This window comes from Enoplosus armatus, chromosome 2 (genome assembly GCF_043641665.1).
Source record: "Enoplosus armatus isolate fEnoArm2 chromosome 2, fEnoArm2.hap1, whole genome shotgun sequence".
Classification (NCBI taxonomy): domain Eukaryota; kingdom Metazoa; phylum Chordata; class Actinopteri; order Centrarchiformes; family Enoplosidae; genus Enoplosus; species Enoplosus armatus.
In genome coordinates, this window is record NC_092181.1 from 15,467,892 (window position 1) to 15,489,620 (window position 21,729).

General features: G+C 41.2%; 1 protein-coding gene across 1 annotated transcript; it reads left to right on the forward strand.

The window, feature by feature from the left end:
• Positions 1 to 6,726: 6,726 nt before the first annotated feature.
• wdr19 (WD repeat domain 19) lies at positions 6,727 to 21,724 on the forward strand. Its single transcript, XM_070912251.1, has 36 exons — positions 6,727 to 6,807; positions 8,120 to 8,211; positions 8,333 to 8,398; positions 8,507 to 8,632; positions 8,782 to 8,897; positions 9,008 to 9,123; positions 9,388 to 9,468; positions 9,698 to 9,810; positions 9,921 to 10,094; positions 10,167 to 10,237; positions 10,333 to 10,505; positions 11,220 to 11,340; positions 11,467 to 11,573; positions 11,678 to 11,794; positions 12,069 to 12,218; positions 12,778 to 12,925; positions 13,106 to 13,319; positions 14,438 to 14,597; positions 14,690 to 14,800; positions 15,032 to 15,141; positions 15,266 to 15,323; positions 15,797 to 15,937; positions 16,115 to 16,197; positions 16,290 to 16,373; positions 16,465 to 16,611; positions 17,174 to 17,298; positions 17,445 to 17,554; positions 17,692 to 17,760; positions 17,864 to 17,941; positions 18,623 to 18,719; positions 18,818 to 18,942; positions 19,429 to 19,510; positions 19,615 to 19,765; positions 19,968 to 20,091; positions 20,187 to 20,263; positions 21,110 to 21,724. The coding sequence occupies exons 1-36, from the start codon at positions 6,802 to 6,804 to the stop codon at positions 21,222 to 21,224; spliced, it is 4,038 nt and encodes a 1,345-aa protein (XP_070768352.1). The 5' UTR covers positions 6,727 to 6,801; the 3' UTR covers positions 21,225 to 21,724.
• Positions 21,725 to 21,729: the final 5 nt, after the last annotated feature.

Sequence of the window (21,729 nt, forward strand, 5' to 3'; positions counted from 1 at the left end):
ATTGAGGTCCATGAAGTGCTGTTGGGTTTACAGAGTAATAATAAGAGTAACTGTGGCCCTTTGTTGATCCCTGTAGGGAAATCTTGTTTTCAATTTCCCTCAGAGCACAGGGTCAGCTATTTACAGGCTTGGTTTTATACAGGGTCACTTGAGCTTTTCTGTCCTACCTTCTTTTGTCACCACTGTAGATGTTTGTGTGTGTGTTTGTGTGTGTTTGTGTGTGTGTGTGTGTGTGTGTGTGTGTGTGTGTGTGTGTGTGTGTGTGTGTGTGTGCATGTGTTTGGGAGTTTGCAAGGAGTATATTTTTATCTCAAATGAGAATCTTCCCCCTTCCCTTCACTGCGTCTTCAATTCCCTGCTGCTTCCTCTTCATCCCCATTTTCCCATTTCATCACCACGCGCACACACACACACACACACACACACACACACACACACACACACACACACAAATACATGCGCCACTACGTTTTAGAGCAGAATTGGATACCCAGACAAAATGAACAACAGACCATGTAATGAGACCATGAATTTAATAACGTTGATTCAGCCGGCGCAACATTTTGTTTGATGTCGAGTTCAAAGCGTTATTAGATTTGATGCTGCTGCAGACAAAGTATCAGACATTAGTGGAAGACGAATCCCGTGAAACAACCTCATGTGTTCATGTTTGTGGGCCTGTTTGAGTTAACTTACTGTACATGTCGAGAAACCTCAAGAATACAAAAGATGCTGACTGCAGGTTCAATACTGACACATGCCACTATCATTTTATGCTGTGCACTTAATTGTGTATTTCCCCCGTGTGGCTCAATCTGCTCCTCTGGTGTGTGTGTGTGTGTGTGTGTGTGTGTGTGTGTGTGTGTGTGTGTGTGTGTGTGTGTGTGTGTGTGTGCCTAGTGTACTGAAAGCAAAACTCCTGATAGTGAGAGGCAAAGCAGGCATCCTGTCTGAACTGACAGATCTAGAGCTAATGTAGCCCCCAGGATGCACTTCACAAACACACGGACATATCACACACACATACACACCCACACACACACACACACACACACACACTTAACCACACAGCTGAAAGCCAAGTGCTCCAGGAGCCAGTGAAGATTGAAAAGCCTCCCATATTTGCCGGCATGATATCTAAAAAGCCGAGACGGGCAGGCTAGCGTTTCCCCACAGCTGAGCTGATGTTTATTCAAGCCTAATGCACTGCCGCATTATTCTATTTTCTTCCCCCTTCAAACCTGCCCGCAGTTTATTTAGAGAGCAATTCTCTTTAGATCAGAGCAGAAGAAGTGTGTCACCTCCACTGAGTAGATGTAGTCAGAGAGTTTGATTTCAGTCAGAGGTTAAAAACAAAGACATTCCAAATCAATCTATATATTTACTGTATATTATGTACATAAATAAATATGAAATCTGTATGTAGTCTTGCTGTATATTATACACTGCACACTAAATATACCATGTGTTATTGTGTGTTTCTTTTTGTACCATGAATTTGAGATGAAGACGTAATAAAATGACACTCGGTGAGAAATGGTACAGCTGCTCATCTCCTCTTTTTGTACCAGAATATTACACGTCCTCTTTTACAATATAAATTATGTATGTACAATATATATGCTGCTGTAATATGCTGTTATTGGTCTTTTATACATTAAAGTCAAAATGTGATTTAACGCTCGTTTCTGTTTTGTTGTTATTCCAGTGTAAAATACTAATGTATATCACTTTAACTAACAACTAAATCATGTTTATGGTACAGATGTTTTTGCAAGCAGTTTCCATATTGTGACGAAAAGCGCTATAAATGCCATGATGGTGTAAATGTGTATGTTTATATCGTGGCTCTTATCTCTAACAGCATCCCCATCAGAGCAGCAGTCCTATAGCACTGGCCTTTGGGAGTTTAAAGGTTTCTGTGGTTTTATGCAGGTTTTTCTGCTTAAGTGTGGCTCTGAGTAAATTTTCTGGGCCTGGAGGTTAATATGAATCCTCATTACTCTTTAAGTGTGGATGCTCTAACTTTAAAGCTGCAGCCTGAGCCAGAGACGCAGCACCAGGCTGAAGCGTTTGGGGAAGAGGAATGCTCACAATTTACAGATCCGTTAACCCCGGGACCGCCGCCAGTAGCCAACTGATTCACTCTGTTATTTATTGCAGGGGGAGCTTTAAATCATAAGCAGCTCTGACAAAACGGCTCCCGGCGGCGCTGAGAAATGACGCCGGTGACCTTGTCCTGCCGCCTGAAGAGCACCTGAGTTCATTACGCCTGACAGGAACAAGAAGGAGACAGAAAGTGCCGGACTGTGTGACTCCACGTGTTCGACATCCGAATGTAGAATTCACCTGCAAACAGTTCAGACACGCAGCTGCACATTTTACCACACCTGGTATCTGTCAGTGCTCTGTGCAGGTGTTCACATCTGCATTTACCAGCTTACCCCCCCCCCCCCTCCCCCCTCCCCTTGTGTCATCTATAACTTTGTCTTATCTGGCGAACAGAGTCAGGACGACTTCAGCTTGCATGTTAGAACATGTTTGTGTTTCCCTGTCTCCTGGTTCTGCAGTCTTATAAGGATTTACTTATAATATTTATTTAGCACTGTTTTATAGACAACCGCCTGCACACTCTTTCTAAATCGTGCAGCGATAATTAAGTATGTATAGACTTCTTCAATTGTTTGACTTGACATGTTTAATTAGAGAAGCACGAAAATGTAGATTCCGCTGACTCACTGTATCCTGCAAAATGAGATTGTCCTGCAGGGAGAATTAACCAGCCCATGCCAGAATCTTACAGGAATAGTTATGTCCAGTGAACGCCTCGGTAGGACTTTACAAGCTGATCTGCGAAACAATTTGTAATACCTTCACAATACCTGCATAATTCCACATGGGCCTATTGTTGTGTGTGTGTGTGGGCGGGGGGGGGGGGGGGGGGGGTTGTTGTAAGGACTAAGGAGCAGATTAATTAACTGCAAAAAAAAGTGTCAACACAGTTTAATGGTTGTTGGTGAATTTCACTACATAGAATAAGTCACAAAGGTTTCCTGATTCATTGCAGGATTACAAGATCATTGTAGTAAATTGATTTAATTTCTCTTTTTTTTGTTGGATGGTTTAACACTTCAATATAAAGAAAATGTTCCGTAGATTGCAAAACCACTGAGCTTGGGGTTTATTGTCTCACAGGCAAAAACATTTCACAACATTCATTTTTCATCTCTCTGCTCTAATTTTACCATTTTGCTTGGAAATCATGCAGCTGCTCCCGTCAGTGCATCTTAATGAGATCTGAATCAGCAGGGTGTATTCTGCTCTATACGCCGAGGAATATTTGTGTCACACAGCTGGCGTTTCATTCCAGCGCCCAGGTCTGCACAGCAAAAATAACCTGTCACGCTTCCATCAATATATGGGAGAAGGTGTGTGGCGTGTGTTTTCCTTTTTAAGAAATCTTTATTGAATTTTTAAGAAAGTAAATACACAGTAAAACAACCACATATAGAAAACATACATGAACACATTTAACATACAGCAAAATATTTCCAAGCATTCAGTACAAATGATGAAGAGATGTTCCAGTTTTTTTCTGTCAATGTCCAGGATGTCGAACATCCTGGACATGTTCGATCGTCATCGATCACTGAAAGGACAACAGAAAAAATAAGATGGGACAGAGCAGATGTTAGGAGCACTGTGACGGTGGAATGATTGTGCAAGGTTGCCGCCTACTGGAGCTGAGGTGGAAGCACACTGTGTAAGGATCACAGAAGTGACTGTACTGACAGTAAAACTGCTGCGATGCTTCTGTGTTGCAACATCGTGTTTTCATTTCTTTTGTATCATGTATGTTCAGTGCACTGGCTGCCACTGAAACCTGTTATCTGTGCTAACAATGAGGTGCTTAAGTATGATTTTCAGTTTTTTTTTTACATTACATTACATTGTTAGACAAATGTAATATATATTAAAGAAGAAATGTATAGGACAGTATCCATTATCCTTAGTATTATCCATTATCAACTCGTGCAATTTATGAGATTTTTGTCACCCTAAGACTGTGGGAAATAAATAAAAGCATTAGAATTTATTGGTGTAAATTTCTCACAAGAATCAAAAACAGGTTTATTGCCAAGTTTTTTTTTTACATACAAGGAGGTGTTGTGGTGTATAACGGTCCCAAAAAACATAGTAAGAGAAAAGAAAATAACCTGCATCTTAGATTTAAAATAGATAATAAAAAATATGTAAAATATCTGTTTAAACATGAAAAGAGCTGTGCAGTGTTTAAAACAAAGAATATAAGAACATGTGCCATAAAGATTTGCATTACTGTAATGCGCCGAGTTAGACAGAGACTTTACGTTAATGTGACGTGTCGTGTCCATGGGGCAGGATGAGAGTCCGTGTCTGTGGGGGTCACGGGTCTTCATGATGAGGCCAGCTCTTGTGGCGAGAGATTTTAGTCTTGATGAATGGCAGCCGAAAATAAATAAAATCCACTGGAGTTGTTCCCCTGATGTTCATGATCTCTTCTCTGGTGAGAGAGCCCTGGGCACTACAGCAGAGCACTGAATTAACAAACAAGACTAAACCTAGCACTTAACATAAAGGAACCTCGTTAACACAAAATCTATTTTTCTGGTATATTTTGAATTATGATCTGAATGATAATCATGTTGCTTGTACAACGTGCGAACAGTCAATTTCTGCTTTTATCTGAGTCCGCCAGATCACCAGGTTCACCACCACATTGTGAGGCACTTTACAGTTTTCATTCAACACCTACAAGTAACCTATACATTTATTTTGTGTGTATTTTAAATATTAGGCAAAAATACCTGCGCTTGGAACCGGTGTTGTTTCCAAAGTTGGGCCTTTCTCCGGAGAAAGATGAATGAAGATGGAGAGAATTATTTCACTATAGAGAAACTATAAAGCACCATTTTACTCTGGACTGGAAAGCAGTGGTTGTGATCGGCGCAATTACAAATTGTTTAACAGGTGTGAAGACTTTAAAGTTTTGTCTATGCTGTCCCAAGCGGTCTTGTAAAAGACAACCATGTAGCGTTTGTGGGTAAATAAAGTTCAGTGAACAGCTCCCATCTCCTTCAGCCAGCAAACATAATCTTAAACAAGTGACATCTGGTTACTTCGCTGCTACAGCTTGTCCTTTGAGTCCAGTGTTTCTGTCATGATTGTCTTTATCTACACACACACACACACACACACACACACACACACACTAAGAAACAGCACTGTAATAGTAATGGAACTAATATACTCGAAGCTGAGTTTTCAACACTGGCCATGAGAGAAACAGCCATCTGGAGATTGTACAGATTTACTATTTATCTATAGTTTCAGTAGTACAGCCTGCAGGATATTAACAAGCTGCAATTGGACCAACGCACCAGATGGGATCATATATTCAGTGAGCGGGCTAACGCTACACATGAAGTTGCTTTGACAAAGGAAAATATCAGTTCCACTATTTGCTGAGTTGTACTCCGTAAACCACCTAATAAATATCTGTACTGTCATTAACGATCTCTCCGTTTATTGCAGTTGTTTACTGTACACAATCCTCCGAGGCAGATGTAGAGCTCAGATCTGTGCTTCCACTGTTATAGTGTGTGCATAATGTAATATATCTCCTCAGCAAACACAGCTGGTTGCACACTCAGAGATTATGTACACAGTATAATACCTCAAGGCTGACGTATACGAGCTTCATGAATAGAGGGAAGGAAATGCAGACGTCCAAACATCTTCTGTTGTTTTAGCTTCATAATCTGTTCAATTTAATCCTTCTGTTTATAAGTGGAAGGATTCTCTGTTGACTGTGAGAGAGGAGGAAAATATAAGAAACTTGCTCTCACATTAGTTCAGTTAAGTCTTTATTAGAAATTTGGCTTGCAGCATGGCAAAAACAGAGTCATCAAAACAAATTCATCCAACAGTAAACAGAATAAAAACGATCAATTTTGAAAAGTTACACAAAATAGGAGCAAAAATAAGCAAAACAGGTATGAATGAAAACAGGTAAAACCAATAAAAAAAGAACAAGAGCAAGGACTGCTAACTACAGAGGGAAGAAATTAATTGCTATAGAGCAAATTAAGTCATTTTAATGCACATACTAAAAGTCTATACCTCCACCCTAAAGGGAGCAGCTCAAACTCTTCATTAAGGGTCGTTAGGTATCACTAGCTGCTGCATCTTTCTAGAAGCTACCTAATTCTGTTGGTTTTTGTTGTGGACTTTCAGGTTTCTCTGCCATGTTGTAAGACAGAGAGTTACAACAGACACAATACATCTATAAAATATTGTCATCATCAATGTTAGTCTCCAAGATTCCGATTTGACAGATAATAGTGTATGTATCTGTGTTCAAATTCGACATCACTATCTCTTTTATATACAGTTGATGTTCTTTATTATGGTATGAGGTAACACGATGCTGAAAATACTCACATCTTCAGTAAAATGTATAATTTCTAACCTATTGCCAGTTTTAGAAACACAGGTGGACTGGGAGTTTTGACTACACGCTGACAGTTTACATATAAGACCTTTTCCATCACAATGATCTGTTTAAAACTCCTCTCACAGTATTTCCCCTCAGCTCTGCTTTGGAGGCACCTCATTGGCTGATGGCTGTTGCTATGACATCGCCGTGGCTTCTGCGGACGCTTCAGAGTGAAGCATTGTGGGATACACACAACAGTTACGTCGAAGATGCTTTGAACAGAAAACATCGATTTAAAGTTTAAATGAGTAAACGCCATCAAGATGAAGGTTGGTACCAGTGAATGGGTTTAAAATGGCGGCATTACTTCTGGTTTTACGATTCTGATGTTGAGTTTTATCACACGAATGAGCTTCAGCCAGCTAGCTAGCCTAGCTAGCCACTTGCTAAAGGTAGCGTCAATTAGGCAACTTGTGGAAACCAGGCTAATGTTAGTAATGTTAACGTCAGTAAATTAGCTGTCCCGTCGGCTATAACATAAACTAAAGTCAACTAACGAATTGCGATTTAGGTGTATTATCAGATTTTTATCCTGCAACTAAGATAACGTTAGCTGTGGCTGCTGTTCGTCCGTGTAACGTTTTATTTTATAATTAAACTAACTTCAGCTTCGTAAATGACCAGTAAGATCATCGATTTAGGCTAAGGTGAAGAATCAAATGTGAGTCACTCTGTATCACATTGAAAACGACTTAACAGATCTTGATACATATTATTGGACACCTGTTGCTGACAACACGTATTGTTTTGTAAGGGGTGCTGCTGCTATTACTGTCTGCAATATTTTATACATATAATTAACAGTTTGACATTTCTATGGTTGTAAATAGGTGTCTAAGAAAGTGGGAAAACGACCTATTGTATGTTAAAGTGAACCCTTATCAATTTAGTATTACATAGTAAGGGAACTAAAAAGACAGGGATTTAAAAAGAACAGTCAAAATTGATGCAAGAGAGGCTTCAATACCCTGACTTTGATTCCCCAAAACACTGGATCCTACACTTCCCATAATGCAACTTGACACAGTCTGTCATTAAGTCTTCACTGCCTGTTAATGCCCACATCTTTCAAACTTCACATGCCCAGTTTGTAATGAGGTCATTTTCTCAGACTTGAAAAAGCTCCTCCAGAGCCACAAAAGATGATAAACAACTGCTGCGTAGTACTCCTCATAACTATCAAATTCGCTTTTGACATGCGAAATTGGTGGAGTGACCCTCTAAAAACACAGAGACAGAAAGAGCATCAAAAGGAGTAATCAAGAATTGGGTTATTTCCAATTATTTCAAGATGATTTCTAGTAAAACAAATGATGTGTTCACTCATGCCTTTTTGAAGAATAATCGTACATTAACAATTCTTCTGGTTCATCAAAAATGCTGAAATAAAGGGTATTTTGAATGTCATCATTAAAAGCAGCTAAGCCCACAGCTAACATTAAGTAATCTTTGCGGTTAGGATGAGTAGAAACTATATTAATTTGTCCTCTGTAGAAAACTACGAATGCCACTTTAATTTCAAGTATTTGTATGTCTCTTTCTAAATAAAACGTACACAAGAAGTCATCTTTGTGTCCACAGAGTGTTTTCATCCTTGACGACAAAGCCTGGGCGGGTTCTAACCTACTGTATAAGTGGCAGAAAACCCTGGGTAATTATATCGCTGTTGCAGGGTGAGTAAACTGTTGTGGCAGAAAATGCAGCCCAAAGAAAACAGTGTAATAATCTGCTTACCTTTATACAAGAGTTACATCAGCACATTACCTCAAATGTGCATGTTATTTCTAATCATAGACAGGACAACTCAGTGAAAATATTTGATCGACATGGACACAAGTGGACTGAACTCAATCTTACGGGGTAAGTTTAAGAACATCATTCCAATTATGTCTAATCAAAAAGGTTCAGGTGGTCACTACTCACTGTTTCCACTCTCTCCCGTCCTCTTCTTTCTCCTGCTCCCCTCAGACGCTGTGTGGGAATGGACTGGGATAAAGATGGGGACATTTTGGCAGTGATAGCTGCAAAATCCAGCTCCATCTACCTCTGGGATGCCAGCGTCAATAAAACATCCCAGATAGACAGCGGCATGAGGTACGGCAATCACATTTCCAACGAGGGGGAAGTGTTGAGTTAGTTCTCTGGAAATCCGATGCCCGTGTTATTGCGTTCATAATTCCAGACCAATTGGTAATCACTTCTTATACTCTGGGTTTGTTTCTCGCTACTGTTGGTTTCAACAGAGATCAGATGTCCTTCATCTTGTGGGCTAAGATGGGCCCACTGTTGGCAGTTGGGACAGTCAAAGGAAACCTGTTGATTTACAACCAGCAGACCTCACGCAAGATCCCTGTCCTGGGTAATACACATGCAACACAACTGCACAGATATTTGTTAATGTTTCTGTTAGCCTTTTAGTCACTTCTGTTGTATTGATCGCCCTTCCTTCTCTCTCTCCACAAATGACAGGTAAGCACACCAAGAAGATCACCTGTGGGTGCTGGAGTACTCAGAATCTGCTGGCTCTGGGAAGTGATGACAACACTCTGAGCATCAGCAATCACGAAGGGGACACTGTCCGACAGGTAGCCACACATATGCACAAGTGCATTAACACCTTGGCCACGTATGCTTAAATGTATGGGTTACTCACATTACAAGCAACCTAAACCAACAGTGGCGATAGTGTTTGTGATGAAGAAGTGCAAGGTAAACAAATACAAGCTGAGATGCTTTGAAAAATGACAGAACAGCAAACCGGTGTCATAACAGTGCAGTATTAGCAAGTGGAGGAGTAAAATAAGAAAAAAAAAACATGGATCCAGTTTACCTTTCTTTTCTTTTGCCAGACAACGCTTCGCGGTGAGCCTGCTGAGATCTGCTTTTCGGTGATGAAGACGGATGAGAGGTCCGCTCTAGGAGAGAACACTGTAAGTTTGTGTGTTTTCTGCAGTTTTTCACTAACTTTAATTCATCCACATTCTTCTTATGCACTACATGATGCTATCTAATGTTTACATCACACATTTATCACAACATGTTCACATTTTAGTGTCTTGAGTGTGTCTTGACTTTCACTGTGCAGACCTGTTAAATCTGTACACAAATTTTAAGTTTACATAAATGAAGTCATTGTAATTGCAAATATTGATCCTTCAGGTGAGTGTGTCTGTGGACAAGAAGATACTGATGCTTTTCAATGTCAACGACCCTGAAAACCGGATAGAATTGACCTTCCAGCGTCACTATGGAAATATTGTGTCCTACCGCTGGTACTGCACACGATCACACACTCCGGCACACCACCGAATGCTGCTACTGAATCGTGGCAGTGAGATATTTGTACTAAAGTTATCTCTCTTCCTCTGCGTGACTCTTCAAGGTACGGGGATGGGTATATACTGATCGGCTTCTCCCATGGGTACTTTGTGGTTATTTCCACTCACATCAGGGAGATTGGGCATGAGCTCTATCAGGCTCGCAACCACAAAGATAGTCTCAACAGTGTGGCCATCTCGCCAGCATTAAACAAGGCTGCCTCCTGTGGTGACAACAGGTAACCATAGTAACAGCACAACCATTCTGTTTTGAAAATGAAAAAACTAAAGCCACTTGTGTCTTGTTGCAGCATAAAGATCCACGAGCTGTCTGAACTCAAAGATATCCGCAATGTAGTTCGTCTGGATGATGAGACCAAAGGTGAGGCAGTTCTCTTTTCGAGCCACACTGTCAAAGGGCCATCTTGAACGCACTTCCCACTTCTCCTTCATCTGCCTCTCACTTTCCTCCTCCAGGTCTGGACCAGCTGAGCTGGACAGATGACGGCCAGCTGTTGGCAGTTTCTACACAGAAAGGGACGCTCCACGTCTTCCTGACCAAGCTGCCCATCCTGGGTGACAGCTTTGGTACCCGGCTGGCCTACCTCACCTCCCTGCTGGAGGTCACTGTGTCCAACCAGGTGGAGGGGGTGAGGGGACACACACACACACACACACACACACACACACACACACACACTGTAATACATTATAAACCTCTACTCACATGAGAAGATCTTAGTGTTTGGACAAGAATGAATGAATACAGCAATACAACAAGAAATAATTAATATACCACCACAAAGACTACACAGGGTTTTAAACGTATTTAACAATTGTAATGTGGAGAATCCATATTACAATTGTCCTGTAGCTTAACTTTTTTTGGGAGAGTCATCCGAATATATTACCGTATATGTACAAATTATGGTGCAGATTAGGGAAAATTTGATGGAACAATTGAGGAGTGTTATGTAAAAAAAATTCACTGTTTGCAGAAATGGGGAGGAATGTATATATAGATGTATATATGTATATATGTATATACACATGCATCTTGGAATCCAGTAAAAAGAATTAGACAAACAGAACAAAAAATACTTAACCATGAGTCAAAAGAAGGGGTACTAGTGCTCCAGCAATAATCATATGACCCAAAAATAATCATATAAGACGGTTGTGTTTGGACAAGAAATAAATGAGCTCAGGATTGAGGTTGATGGGAGGAAATACGGATAAAAAATGAGACTAATTAAGATGGGGTGATACAGTGTGTAAGACTGAGCCAGCAGTGTGACAGCTGGGAGAAACACTGCTGACTAGATTAAAAAGCCCCTCCAATTCCTCTTTGATGTGTTTTTCAGGAGAGTCCTGTGGCCATAGAAGTGGAAGTAGAGCCTACTTTCATTGCGATGGGACCGTACCACGTGGCTGTGGGAATGAACAACAGAGCCTGGTTCTACGCTTTGGTAGACCAAGAACCTGGTGTGTGTGTGTGTGTGTGTGTGTGGTGTTTTAACCATGAACACCATGTGACGTGGTGTGTTGATATTTGTTTAATCATGTATGAGTAGATGAATACGTGTCACTAAACTACTGTTTGTCACTCAGGTTTTAACAAGCTGAAGGACATCGAGTATTTGGGGACGATAGCCAGCATGTGCCTTAACTCCGACTACGCAGCAGCGCTGTTTGAGGGGAAAGTGCAGCTGCACATGGTGAGTCATCTGTGTGCCAGTGCCTTGTTTCTCCTTTGATTAACCAATGAACGATTACTGAGCTCCATTTACTGTTTATTGTGCGTCCGTGTGTATATGTTTAGATTGAAGGCAAAGACCAGGAGGAGAAGAAGCAGATGAAGTTGTTTCCAGACGATGACAGTAAAGGTCGGATCCTTTGCCACGCCCTCACCGCTGACTTCCTCTACTACGGCACTGATGTGAGGCTCAGCACACCCTCACCTCAGACAGCCCACTAAGCAGGACATAATAAGAAGATGCTATTTAGTTTAAGTCCCTATTTTAAGACTTTTCTTTAGCGTTTAGTTTCTCTTAACGTGAGCTGCTCCACAAACAATAAAAGGAAGCCTGACACTGCGTTTTTATTCACATGTTTCTGTTTAATTGATTTATTGTGCTCTTTATGGAGACTCTCTCTACTGCTGGTCCATTCCCTCTAACTCTTTTTCTTGCTTCCTCCATACTGTTTCTCAGTCAGGTAATGTGGTGTGTGTGTTGGTGGAGGACTGGGAGACTGTGAGCAGCTACAGCCACTCGGTTGGTGTGAGGAAAGTGTTCCCCGACCTAAATGGCACGCGGCTGGTTTTCATTGACGACAAGAACGGCGGCTTCCTGCTCTCCTCTGCAAATGTCAGTACATCTATGCATGAATACAGCTAAACACACGGTACACATGCACACAGTGCTCTGAGGTTCTTTGAACTCAGGTAATTAAATATCTTGTGATAAAATATCACAGTAAGACAAGATGCATTCACATTTAATGGAGGGAAGATTAAAAAACTATTAAATATCAAAGGCAAGATAAATATAAAAAGTATAAGAAACAGTTACAAATACACGCAAATGAAAATTTTGTACTGATGTGTCAAAGTGCTGTTGATTTCATTATGATCTTGTGGGTTTGAGTGCTGCTCTTGACTTTTAAGTCCAATTTTCTCCTTTACACTCCCATCTTCATACACATTTGTAGCACGTTTGTCGTCCTGTTATTTATATAATAATGATAATAATAAAGTGTATTAATATGGCAAAACCAGAGATTACAAAGCGCTTTACCAGGAAAAAGCAGGCTGATTTCAAATAATAGATTTGAATTAGAGTCTAAATGTTTGTGTGTGTGTGTGTGTGTGTGTGTGTGTGCGTGTGTGTGTGTGTGTGTGTGTGTGTGTGTCCAATCCAGGCCACAGACTCCTGCTTTGAGCTCCCCAACTTCTCTCCCACCATCACTGGAGTGCTGTGGGACAACTGGCATGCTGACAGAGGGGTGTTTGTAGCTTATGATGATGACAAGGTCTATACCTACGCCCTGCATAAAACCACCATATATGGTAGGCTGATCTGATGCCACACCATCACCTACACACACACACACACACACTTTTGCCTCTCGCTGTCCTATTCAGAGGGAGTGTAACAGCTCACATTTTAACTTAAATAAACGAAATACTATCACCTTACTTGAAAATACTTCTGTTATCATAATCCTGTGATGTGAATGTCTTGCCCAGGCCCCCGGGTGGTGTTGGTGGGGAGCAGCGCGCTCCTCTTTTCCCAGAAGCCTTTGCTCTTGTACAACGGGGAGCTGACATGTCAGACGGCGAGCGGCAAGACCAGTGAAGTGGCTCTCAGCACACACTCCTTCCTCAAACACTCAACTGGCACATCGGCAGATTCACCGCCGGAGCTCAGCAAGCAGCTCGCCCAGGCGCTGATGCTCAAGAGGTCAGATGATGATGTGTGCTGCTGATGGAATGATAAGTCCGTGTTATCTGACATGTTTTATATATTTGTCAGTTGGGGTTAGTTTTATTAGATGCTGCTGTTACACATGGGTACATTGACATTGTATATGGACGGTTGTACTGTTTAGTATTTGAATTATACTTGTTATTATAGATATGGAACAGCAAGATGATTCATATTCTTCATGTAAAGATTTTGTCATTTTAAAAATATTTGATTCACAGTTTTCATTCACACAGTGTGTCAAGATACAGAATGTAATGGAAGAAAGACACAATGGCAGCAAAACATATAAAAAACTAAATAAAAAAAGCCAAGTAAATTAAAACAAAGAACACAAGAAAACCACAGCTTTTCACTCGGTTGAGTATTTTGATTTAGTGTCGGCAGACTCTGGTGTGTCTGTAGTGCATAGTTTTTATTTGTTATAGGTCCCGTTTTAGGCATCTTGTGGTTTTGTTTTTAATTATATTGAAGCTCAGGATAAGAATAAGATTCCTGAATGAATGAATGAAGTTTTTTTAACAGACATTTATTGAATGAACCAACACAAAGTCCAGTTTTAATGTGTTGTTTGTCCAAATCTGCTTACAGATTTTTTTGAATTGCAAAAATCATATATTTATATATATATATATATATAATCGGGGAAAAAAAGTAAAGATGCCTCTCCTTTCCTTATACTCACCATTTAAGAAGACCACCATTATTAGAGTGTGCACAAAATTATGTGTTTTACATGTTCATACAGGGAAACATATGAAAAATATGCAAACAAAAGTAATAAATGTGTTTCTTCTGGACATATTTAACAAGATGCAGTGAAACAGGTCGTTTTTTTACTTGTTTTAACACTGTACAGAAATGGGTTTCGTTTATTGTTTGCTTGTTTTTGGTTTCATCCTCCATTCTCCTCACACAGCACCTTTAAACTGAATTAGTCAGTGAGGTTTCACTTCACACACTTTCAAGCAGTGGATCACTGCGTTGGTGCCAGCAAGGGGCGGACATGTATAATTGTACAATATGAAACTAAATTTGTTTTGGTTGAGAGTTGTAGAGGTAAAAAATCTGTGTGTGTGTGTATTCCTATCCAGGTTCCATGAAGCCTGCGACCTGTGTAAGTCTGCTGGCAGTAACACAGACTGGGCAGAGTTAGGCAAAGCCTGTCTGATCCACATGGAGGTCGAGCTGGCCATCCAGGTCTACCGTCTGAGCGGCAACGTGGGCATGGTCCTGTCACTGCAGGGCATCCAGGTACAACTCGCACACAAACCATGGTTCATATGTCACTGCATCTTCATAGCAGACACAGGTTCAGTCTATTCTGACTCTCTCTCTCTGTTCAGGGTATAGAGGACATGAATTTACGTGCAGGACATTTGGCCATGTTTCTATGTGACTACAACCTGGCCCAGGATCTCTATCTGTCCTCAAGCTGCCCAATCGCTGCCCTGGAGGTAGAAACATAAAGAGTAAACTGTCTGCGAATGTGTGTCTGTGTGTTTGTGTATGTGTGTAAGAGATTGCTTGTATCTTTTTTATCAGCCAGTAGGAAAGTTAATTAATTCCTTACCATCCTGCATTAGATGTTGTCATTAAGTGCAACATGTAAATGTAAAGCTAAAGATTGTTAATGTAGGCTTAAATTAAGACCAATGTCTTCAGCTCTCACTGTGTGTGTGTTTTAGATGAGGAGAGACCTGTTGCATTGGGACAGCGCTCTTATGTTAGCCAAGAGGTTAGCAGAGGACCAAATTCCCTTTATATCCAAAGAATATGCCGTCCATCTGGAGTTTATGTAAGGACACACACACGCACACACTATTCTGTAGATCTGATCGAGCTGCACTGTATGTAAACCTCTCTCTCTCTCTCTCTCTCTCTCTCTCTCTCTCTCTCTCTCTCTCTCTCTCTCTTTGAAGTGGAGACTATGTGAATGCTCTGGCACACTATGAAAAAGGCATGACGCACAATAATAAAGTAAGTGTAATACATTGCAATATACAGTCTATACTTCCCACACGTGCCCTTGTTAGCTGTTTTTTCCCTTGATTTTTATTAATATTTTCACATGGGTGATTGCTTTAAAAGGTGATGTGCCTGCATCCAAAAAATAGTTATTTGTGCTGATTTAGTTTTCATAAACCTTGTTACTAGGATACCAATCTGCAGTAGGACAAAGGATTGTGGCTTCACCCCTGATGATATGTCAAAAAAAAAAAATCTCCTGCCAACAATTTGTTGTCTTTTCCACTCTGTTTGTATTCACATAAAAAACATTTAGCCGAGAGGTGGGTGGATTTCCTTTCTTTTTTCAGGGTTTCTACAAGGTGGGCAGCAATGATAATGAAATAATAATGAAATAATTTGAACTGGTCTCACTTTGAAGTCTCCTCTTCTCCACTGTCCTCACCTTCATGGTCACCTGTCTCCCCATCGCCGTGCAGTTCCAGGAGCATGACGAGGCGTGTCAAGCAGGTGTAGCCAGGATGTCCATCAGGATGGGTGACATCAGGAGAGGAGCCGCTCAGGCAATTCAGCACCCAAGCAGAGTCCTCAAGAAGGAATGTGGAGCCATACTGGAGAGCATGAAGGTAGAGAGTCAGCCTTATCTCTCTCTTCTTGAAAAACTATATGTTTTGGTAAATTCTCATATTGTAGGTCAGTGGTAGATTACAGTCATCTGATGTATTTGTTTTTTAAAGTGTGTGTTTCTTGTGCTTGTCTTTTTGTTCATATCCTCTTCTGTGGTTTTCTTTTCTCTCGTACAGCAATTCTCTGAAGCCGCTCAGCTCTATGAAAAAGGCCAGTATTATGACAAGGCTGCATCGGTCTACATTCGTTGTAAGAACTGGTGAGACAAACACCGACACGCACCAACACTCACACATGCAAGTTTCTCTCCTACTTTATACAAATTCCACTTTATTTTTGTTCTGTACTCAGGGCGAAGGTGGGAGAGTTGCTTCCTCATGTCTCCTCTCCTAAGATCCACCTGCAGTACGCAAAGGCCAAGGAGGCGGACGGCAAGTAGGTTCTTAGTTTGTCCGTCTGTCACACTGTAGGTAATGAAATCATTAAAGGAGGAGCCGATGCAATGCGTACTGTCTGTGTGCACCAGGTATAAGGACGCTGCACGGGCCTACGAGAGCGCGAAAGACTGGGACAACGTGATACGTGTGCTGTTGGACCACCTGAATAACCCAGAGGACGCCGTTCGCATCGTCAGGGAGACGCAGAGCATTGATGGAGCAAAGATGGTTGCCAGGTAGGACAAGCAAGACCACCCCCGAAATGTAACCCATAACCCCCGCAGCTACTTTTCCAACATTTATCCTTCATTCTCAGTAGAGACAGTGTTCATGTTCACACAGAACCAGTGTCGTCCATGACAGTTTCAATAATGAATAGTGAACAAATAAAAACAATTCTATTTACATTGTCTACCATTTCACCGGCACATCAAGACATTATCACTATTATTTTTTACTACTTTCTAATGTTGAGCGACTCCCGATTACTTCCACTAAAGATTAATCTAAACTTTATTTTTCGTTCATTGAAAAATGTTTTTCAATATTTTATGGCCAAAAAATGCCCAAATAAATTGTGAAAATACCAATCACAATTTCCGAAGGATGCTTGTTTTTGCCCGACCAAAAGTCCAAAACCCAACAGGCCAAACATGTTCGTTTTACAATCATATAAAAACAGAGAAAAGAAGAAGCACATCCTCCCATTTGAGGAGCTGGAACGAACAAATGTTGGCATTCTGACTGAAAACTGACTGTTAATTTTTGCCATACTGTATGTTTGTGTGTGTGTCTCAGGTTCTTCCTGCGGTTGAGTGACTACGGCTCAGCCATCCACTTCCTGGTGCTGTCTCAGTGCAACGACGAAGCTTTCCAACTGGCGCAGCAGCACGGACAAATGGAGGTCTATGCCGACATCATCGGTCAGTCTGTGTGTGAATGTGGTCTTTATTCACTGCTGCAGTGTTTGCTAATGACCTAAGCTATTTTCTAGCAGTGCAGTTCCAATGAAACGGCCTGCTGTAAGTTGAATTTTAATTGCTTGACTGCTGCCGTGTGTGTTCATCAGGTCCGGAGGCGACGCAGGAGGACTACCAGAGCATTGCTCTCTACTTTGAGGGAGAGAAGAAACACCTGCAGGCTGGCAAGTTCTTTCAGAAGTGTGGGCAGTACAGCAGAGTGAGAACTCTCCCTTATTAATATTTAATTATTTTTTGTACTTTCATTTATATGTTCAGTTAAGACATTGACTCACTGTGACCCATCTATTGATTCAGCCAGTTTGTGAGCATCTTCTGTCTGTCTCCGTCTCTCAGGCCCTGAAGCACTTCCTGAAGTGTCCCAACACCGACGACAACATGGCTGTCGAGATGGCCATTGAGACGGTGAGAGCTGAATATGCAGTGCATATTCAAAATGATGTGATGAAACCATTCAGTTGAGTGTTTTTGACGTGTGTGTGTGTGTGTGTGTGTGTGTCTATTTCAGGTGGGTCAGGCCAAGGACAGTTCTCTGACCAATCAGCTGATAGATTACCTGATGGGAGAAAGCGACGGCATGCCCAAGGTAATCACCGTCATCACCGTCTCTCCTGCTTTTATCTCAGTGGATTGACTTTCCTGGCAACACAAACCCCAATCAGCTTCTTGCTGTGAGCAATAGGGTCCTACAGGAAAACACATTTCACAGGAGACGTTTCTGTCTATGCAGTTTTATCTGTGTTCTTCTCGCTAATTTAAAGTGGGTGGGTCTCTGCTGAAAAAATGTGACGTGACGAATTTTCATGCACCAATCAGGATTTAGAAGGATTAAAAATCTGATGACAGTAATTGTGGGGTTTTACATTATGTTGGTAATTGAGCGTTAAACTCTAAATGATTCCTAAGTTGTTGTTTTTTTTCAAACTAACTATATTTTGTCATGAATATTCACTGTTATGGAGAAAAACAAACCAACAAGTTTTCAGGGGCTTTAAGGCATGATAGTACAAAAAAATCAGATGAGACGCAGTAAATGTGGTTGATTGAGCGTCTGTTGGATTTTCTCACGCAGTTTGTGAGTCAGTTTTAATGGAAAATGCTCAGCCTGAAGGTGCAAATTTGCACCTGGAAGCCAATATTGAGGGAAGGTGGGCGTCATTTTGTCATTCCATGTTTCTTATTTCCTTGGAAGTTGGCGTAATGTCTCCTAGCATTAGCTTTGAAAAACTGGCGATGGTTAGTTGACCTTTCTTTTTCCTCTTCCCAGGATGCCAAGTACCTGTTCCGTCTGTACATGGCGCTGCAGCAGTACAGGGAGGCTGCTCGCACCGCCATCATCATCGCCAGAGAGGAGCAGTGTGCAGGTCCAAACATATGCACACAAACACCAACCAAATAGCTTTGTACCAATAACAACAAGCATAATACGGTGGTGTGTTTTTTTTGCATGTTAATCCTACAGGGAACTACCGTAATGCCCATGACGTGCTGTTCAGCATGTACACGGAGCTGCAGGCCCAGAAGATTAAAATCCCTGCTGAGATGGCCACCAATCTGATGATCCTCCACTCCTACCTGCTGGTCAAGGTCAGTACGGCTCAAATCGGTCACACACCTGCGATGTGTTATGCATCATAGTGAATTGCTTTGTACTTTGACATTTTATGCCTTTTTTCGCTATGATTCATGGTCAGCTGCTGAAGAGTCGGGTTATGCTCGATCAGAAGTAGTTTGTACAACGTGTCAAATCATGTGTTTATCAATGTTTATGGTTGTTCTGAACGGGCCACACTCGAAGGCGAAGTGACAAGCCGGCCGTCATAGAGATGGCAGAGATGCGACATTGTTTAAATACGTGGACGGCGCACATTTTCAGACAGTCTCTCCTGGAGGACATTCATAGTGTTGCACTGAAGCACTCAGGCGTGTCGGGGTGCATCTTTGCCTTTAAACAGTAGGGATACTTAAAGATAAAGCATGATGGGCATGTCAACTTACAGGATGAAGCTTCTCAACCTTAACATTGCGTGAGTGTCGTGTTCTTGACTTTGTAAGTGATGTGTTCTTATGTAGATCCATGTAAAGAGGGGAGACCACCTAAAAGGGGCACGCATGCTCATTCGCGTGAGCAACAATATCAGCAAGTTTCCTGCACGTGAGTCCACACAGACAATTCACCTTTTCCCGACTCCAGTCTAATTCACATAAATCAAGCTTAAATTCTCATCAGTGTGTGTGTGTGTGTGTGTGTGTGTGTAGATGTTGTTCCCATTCTGACGTCGGCAGTCATTGAATGTCACCGTGCCGGACTGAAGAACTCGGCCTTCAGCTTTGCTGCCATGCTGATGAGACCAGAGTACCGAAATGAGATCGATCCAAAGTACAGGAAGAAGATCGAGGCTATGGTTCGGTGAGTGACAATAACGTCCACACCTCCGATTTTCTTTCTCTTTTTTTTTTTGTTTTACATGTTTGCATCCTGCCAACATTTTTTTAAACTCCCTCTCCTGCTCTTTCCTGACTTCCCTCCCTCTCCACACATATGTACCTCATCTCATCCTCTCTTTTATCTCCTGCTCTACTCTACACTGCATTTCAATACTTGCCCACAGACGTCCAGATACGTCAGAGCTGGAGGAGGAAACCACTCCATGTCCCTTCTGTGGCTTTCAGCTGCCACAGAACGAACTGCTGTGCATCTCCTGCAAGAACAACCTGCCCTACTGCATCGCCACGGTACAAACACATAATCACTGACTTACTCATACACACCCTGTGTTTCTTAAGTTTATATCATACATAATAGTTTCCCCTATACTTGCTTTTCTCAGGGTCGTCATATGCTGAAAGAAGACTGGTCTGTGTGTCCTCACTGTGAATTTCCCGCTCTCTACTCACAGTTCAGTCTGTAAGTGAAGTCTGCATAAACATACACCAGCTGTAGTTTCCAGGTAGTTAAACCGTGTTGTCAACAAAAAGATGATAAATATCAGGACCCATCCCTTACTTAAAGAGTCATTCTGGTATTTTTTAAACCCTTTTTTTATTTATTTATTTTACAAATTTTACTCTTTAAATGACTAATAGTTACCAAAAGTTTTGGAAATAGTCTAGTATATCACCTCAACCGGCAGCTGTGAAACAAACTCCAATGGCTGCACTGGCAAAAGCAAACACTTTTAGTGGACATACTTTTCACGGGCGCAAGGATGCAGGACGTCGCAGCCCGTCCGAGACGATCTACTGGACCAATTCCAAAACTTTGTGGCTCCAGTGGGAGCTGAGTGATGTCACTTGAGTCAGCGTCAGTTGGGTCTGAAAACTACAAGTTTGAAAATGAAACACAGTCTGGGGGTGTGGATCAATAGAGGTTTAGGCACTTCTCTTAATTTTAAGTGTTTTTTTTCCCCGCAAGACACAACATTTTGAAAAGTGATCAGCTGGTATAAATAAAGGCCTGATAGTAATTTCTCTGGTTTAGAGTACTGGCACCCCCCCAAATTTAAAGTAATAGTTTGACATTTTGGTAAATGCACTTATCAGCTTCCTTTCCAAGAGTTAGATGAAAGGATTTGATAGCAGGAAGCATCCCGTGGCCTGTAGCTTCATAATGAATGAATTAGATGAGAAGATCGATAGCACTCATGTCTGTACGTTAAGTGTTTTCCCCAAAATGTCGAACTATAAGAAGTGACTCACTTCTCTTATTTTTTGTCACCTTCACAAATCTACACTGAACTGTTTGTGTGTCCAGGTTGCTGGAAACGGAGACGGTGTGTCCCATGTGCTCCGAGACTCTGAGTGTCAAACAGGTGAAGAAGCTCTCGGACTGTTCCAAATACCTGCAGACTGATGAACTGGATCAATGAAGAAAAATGAATCATGTGTATATAAACGTCATGGCGGCCCAATGACCGATCTTCTACTTGTTTACAAACATCAGATATATATTTTGGATGTGTGCTGCTTTTAGTTTTGTATGATGTGAAAACCACAGAAGTAACTGAATTTTACAACCAAAAGACAATAAATGAAATAAAGAATGTATATTTAGGTGAAATGTTCTCTACTCATATTTATAAAATGCTAATCTCTCTGATTATTTAGTGACAGTTTGTCTAGATTTGCTGTGCTGCAGTCTGAAAGTAGTATCAGCATTATTGGACATCCTGACAATGATTTTGACTCCATCGCATAGATTGTCTTTTGGGTGGCTGGATTTCTCAAAAGAGAATATGATCAATAGTCGAGCCAAGTGTAATCTAAATATATGATTTTAAATCCCTGATACCATTTACTAAAAGTGTCTAAACCATGTCAGCTTTCTGGAACATGGCTGCTTCCTCTCTTCTTTAAGAGAAAAAATAAAAATAA

Bases quoted from the DNA above. Each gene is read 5' to 3' on its own strand.
- wdr19 (XM_070912251.1), top strand. The intron at 9,124-9,387 runs GTAGCCACACAT...TTCTTTTGCCAG, and splicing joins AAGGGGACACTGTCCGACAG to ACAACGCTTCGCGGTGAGCC. The intron at 9,811-9,920 runs GTACTGCACACG...TGACTCTTCAAG, and splicing joins AATATTGTGTCCTACCGCTG to GTACGGGGATGGGTATATAC.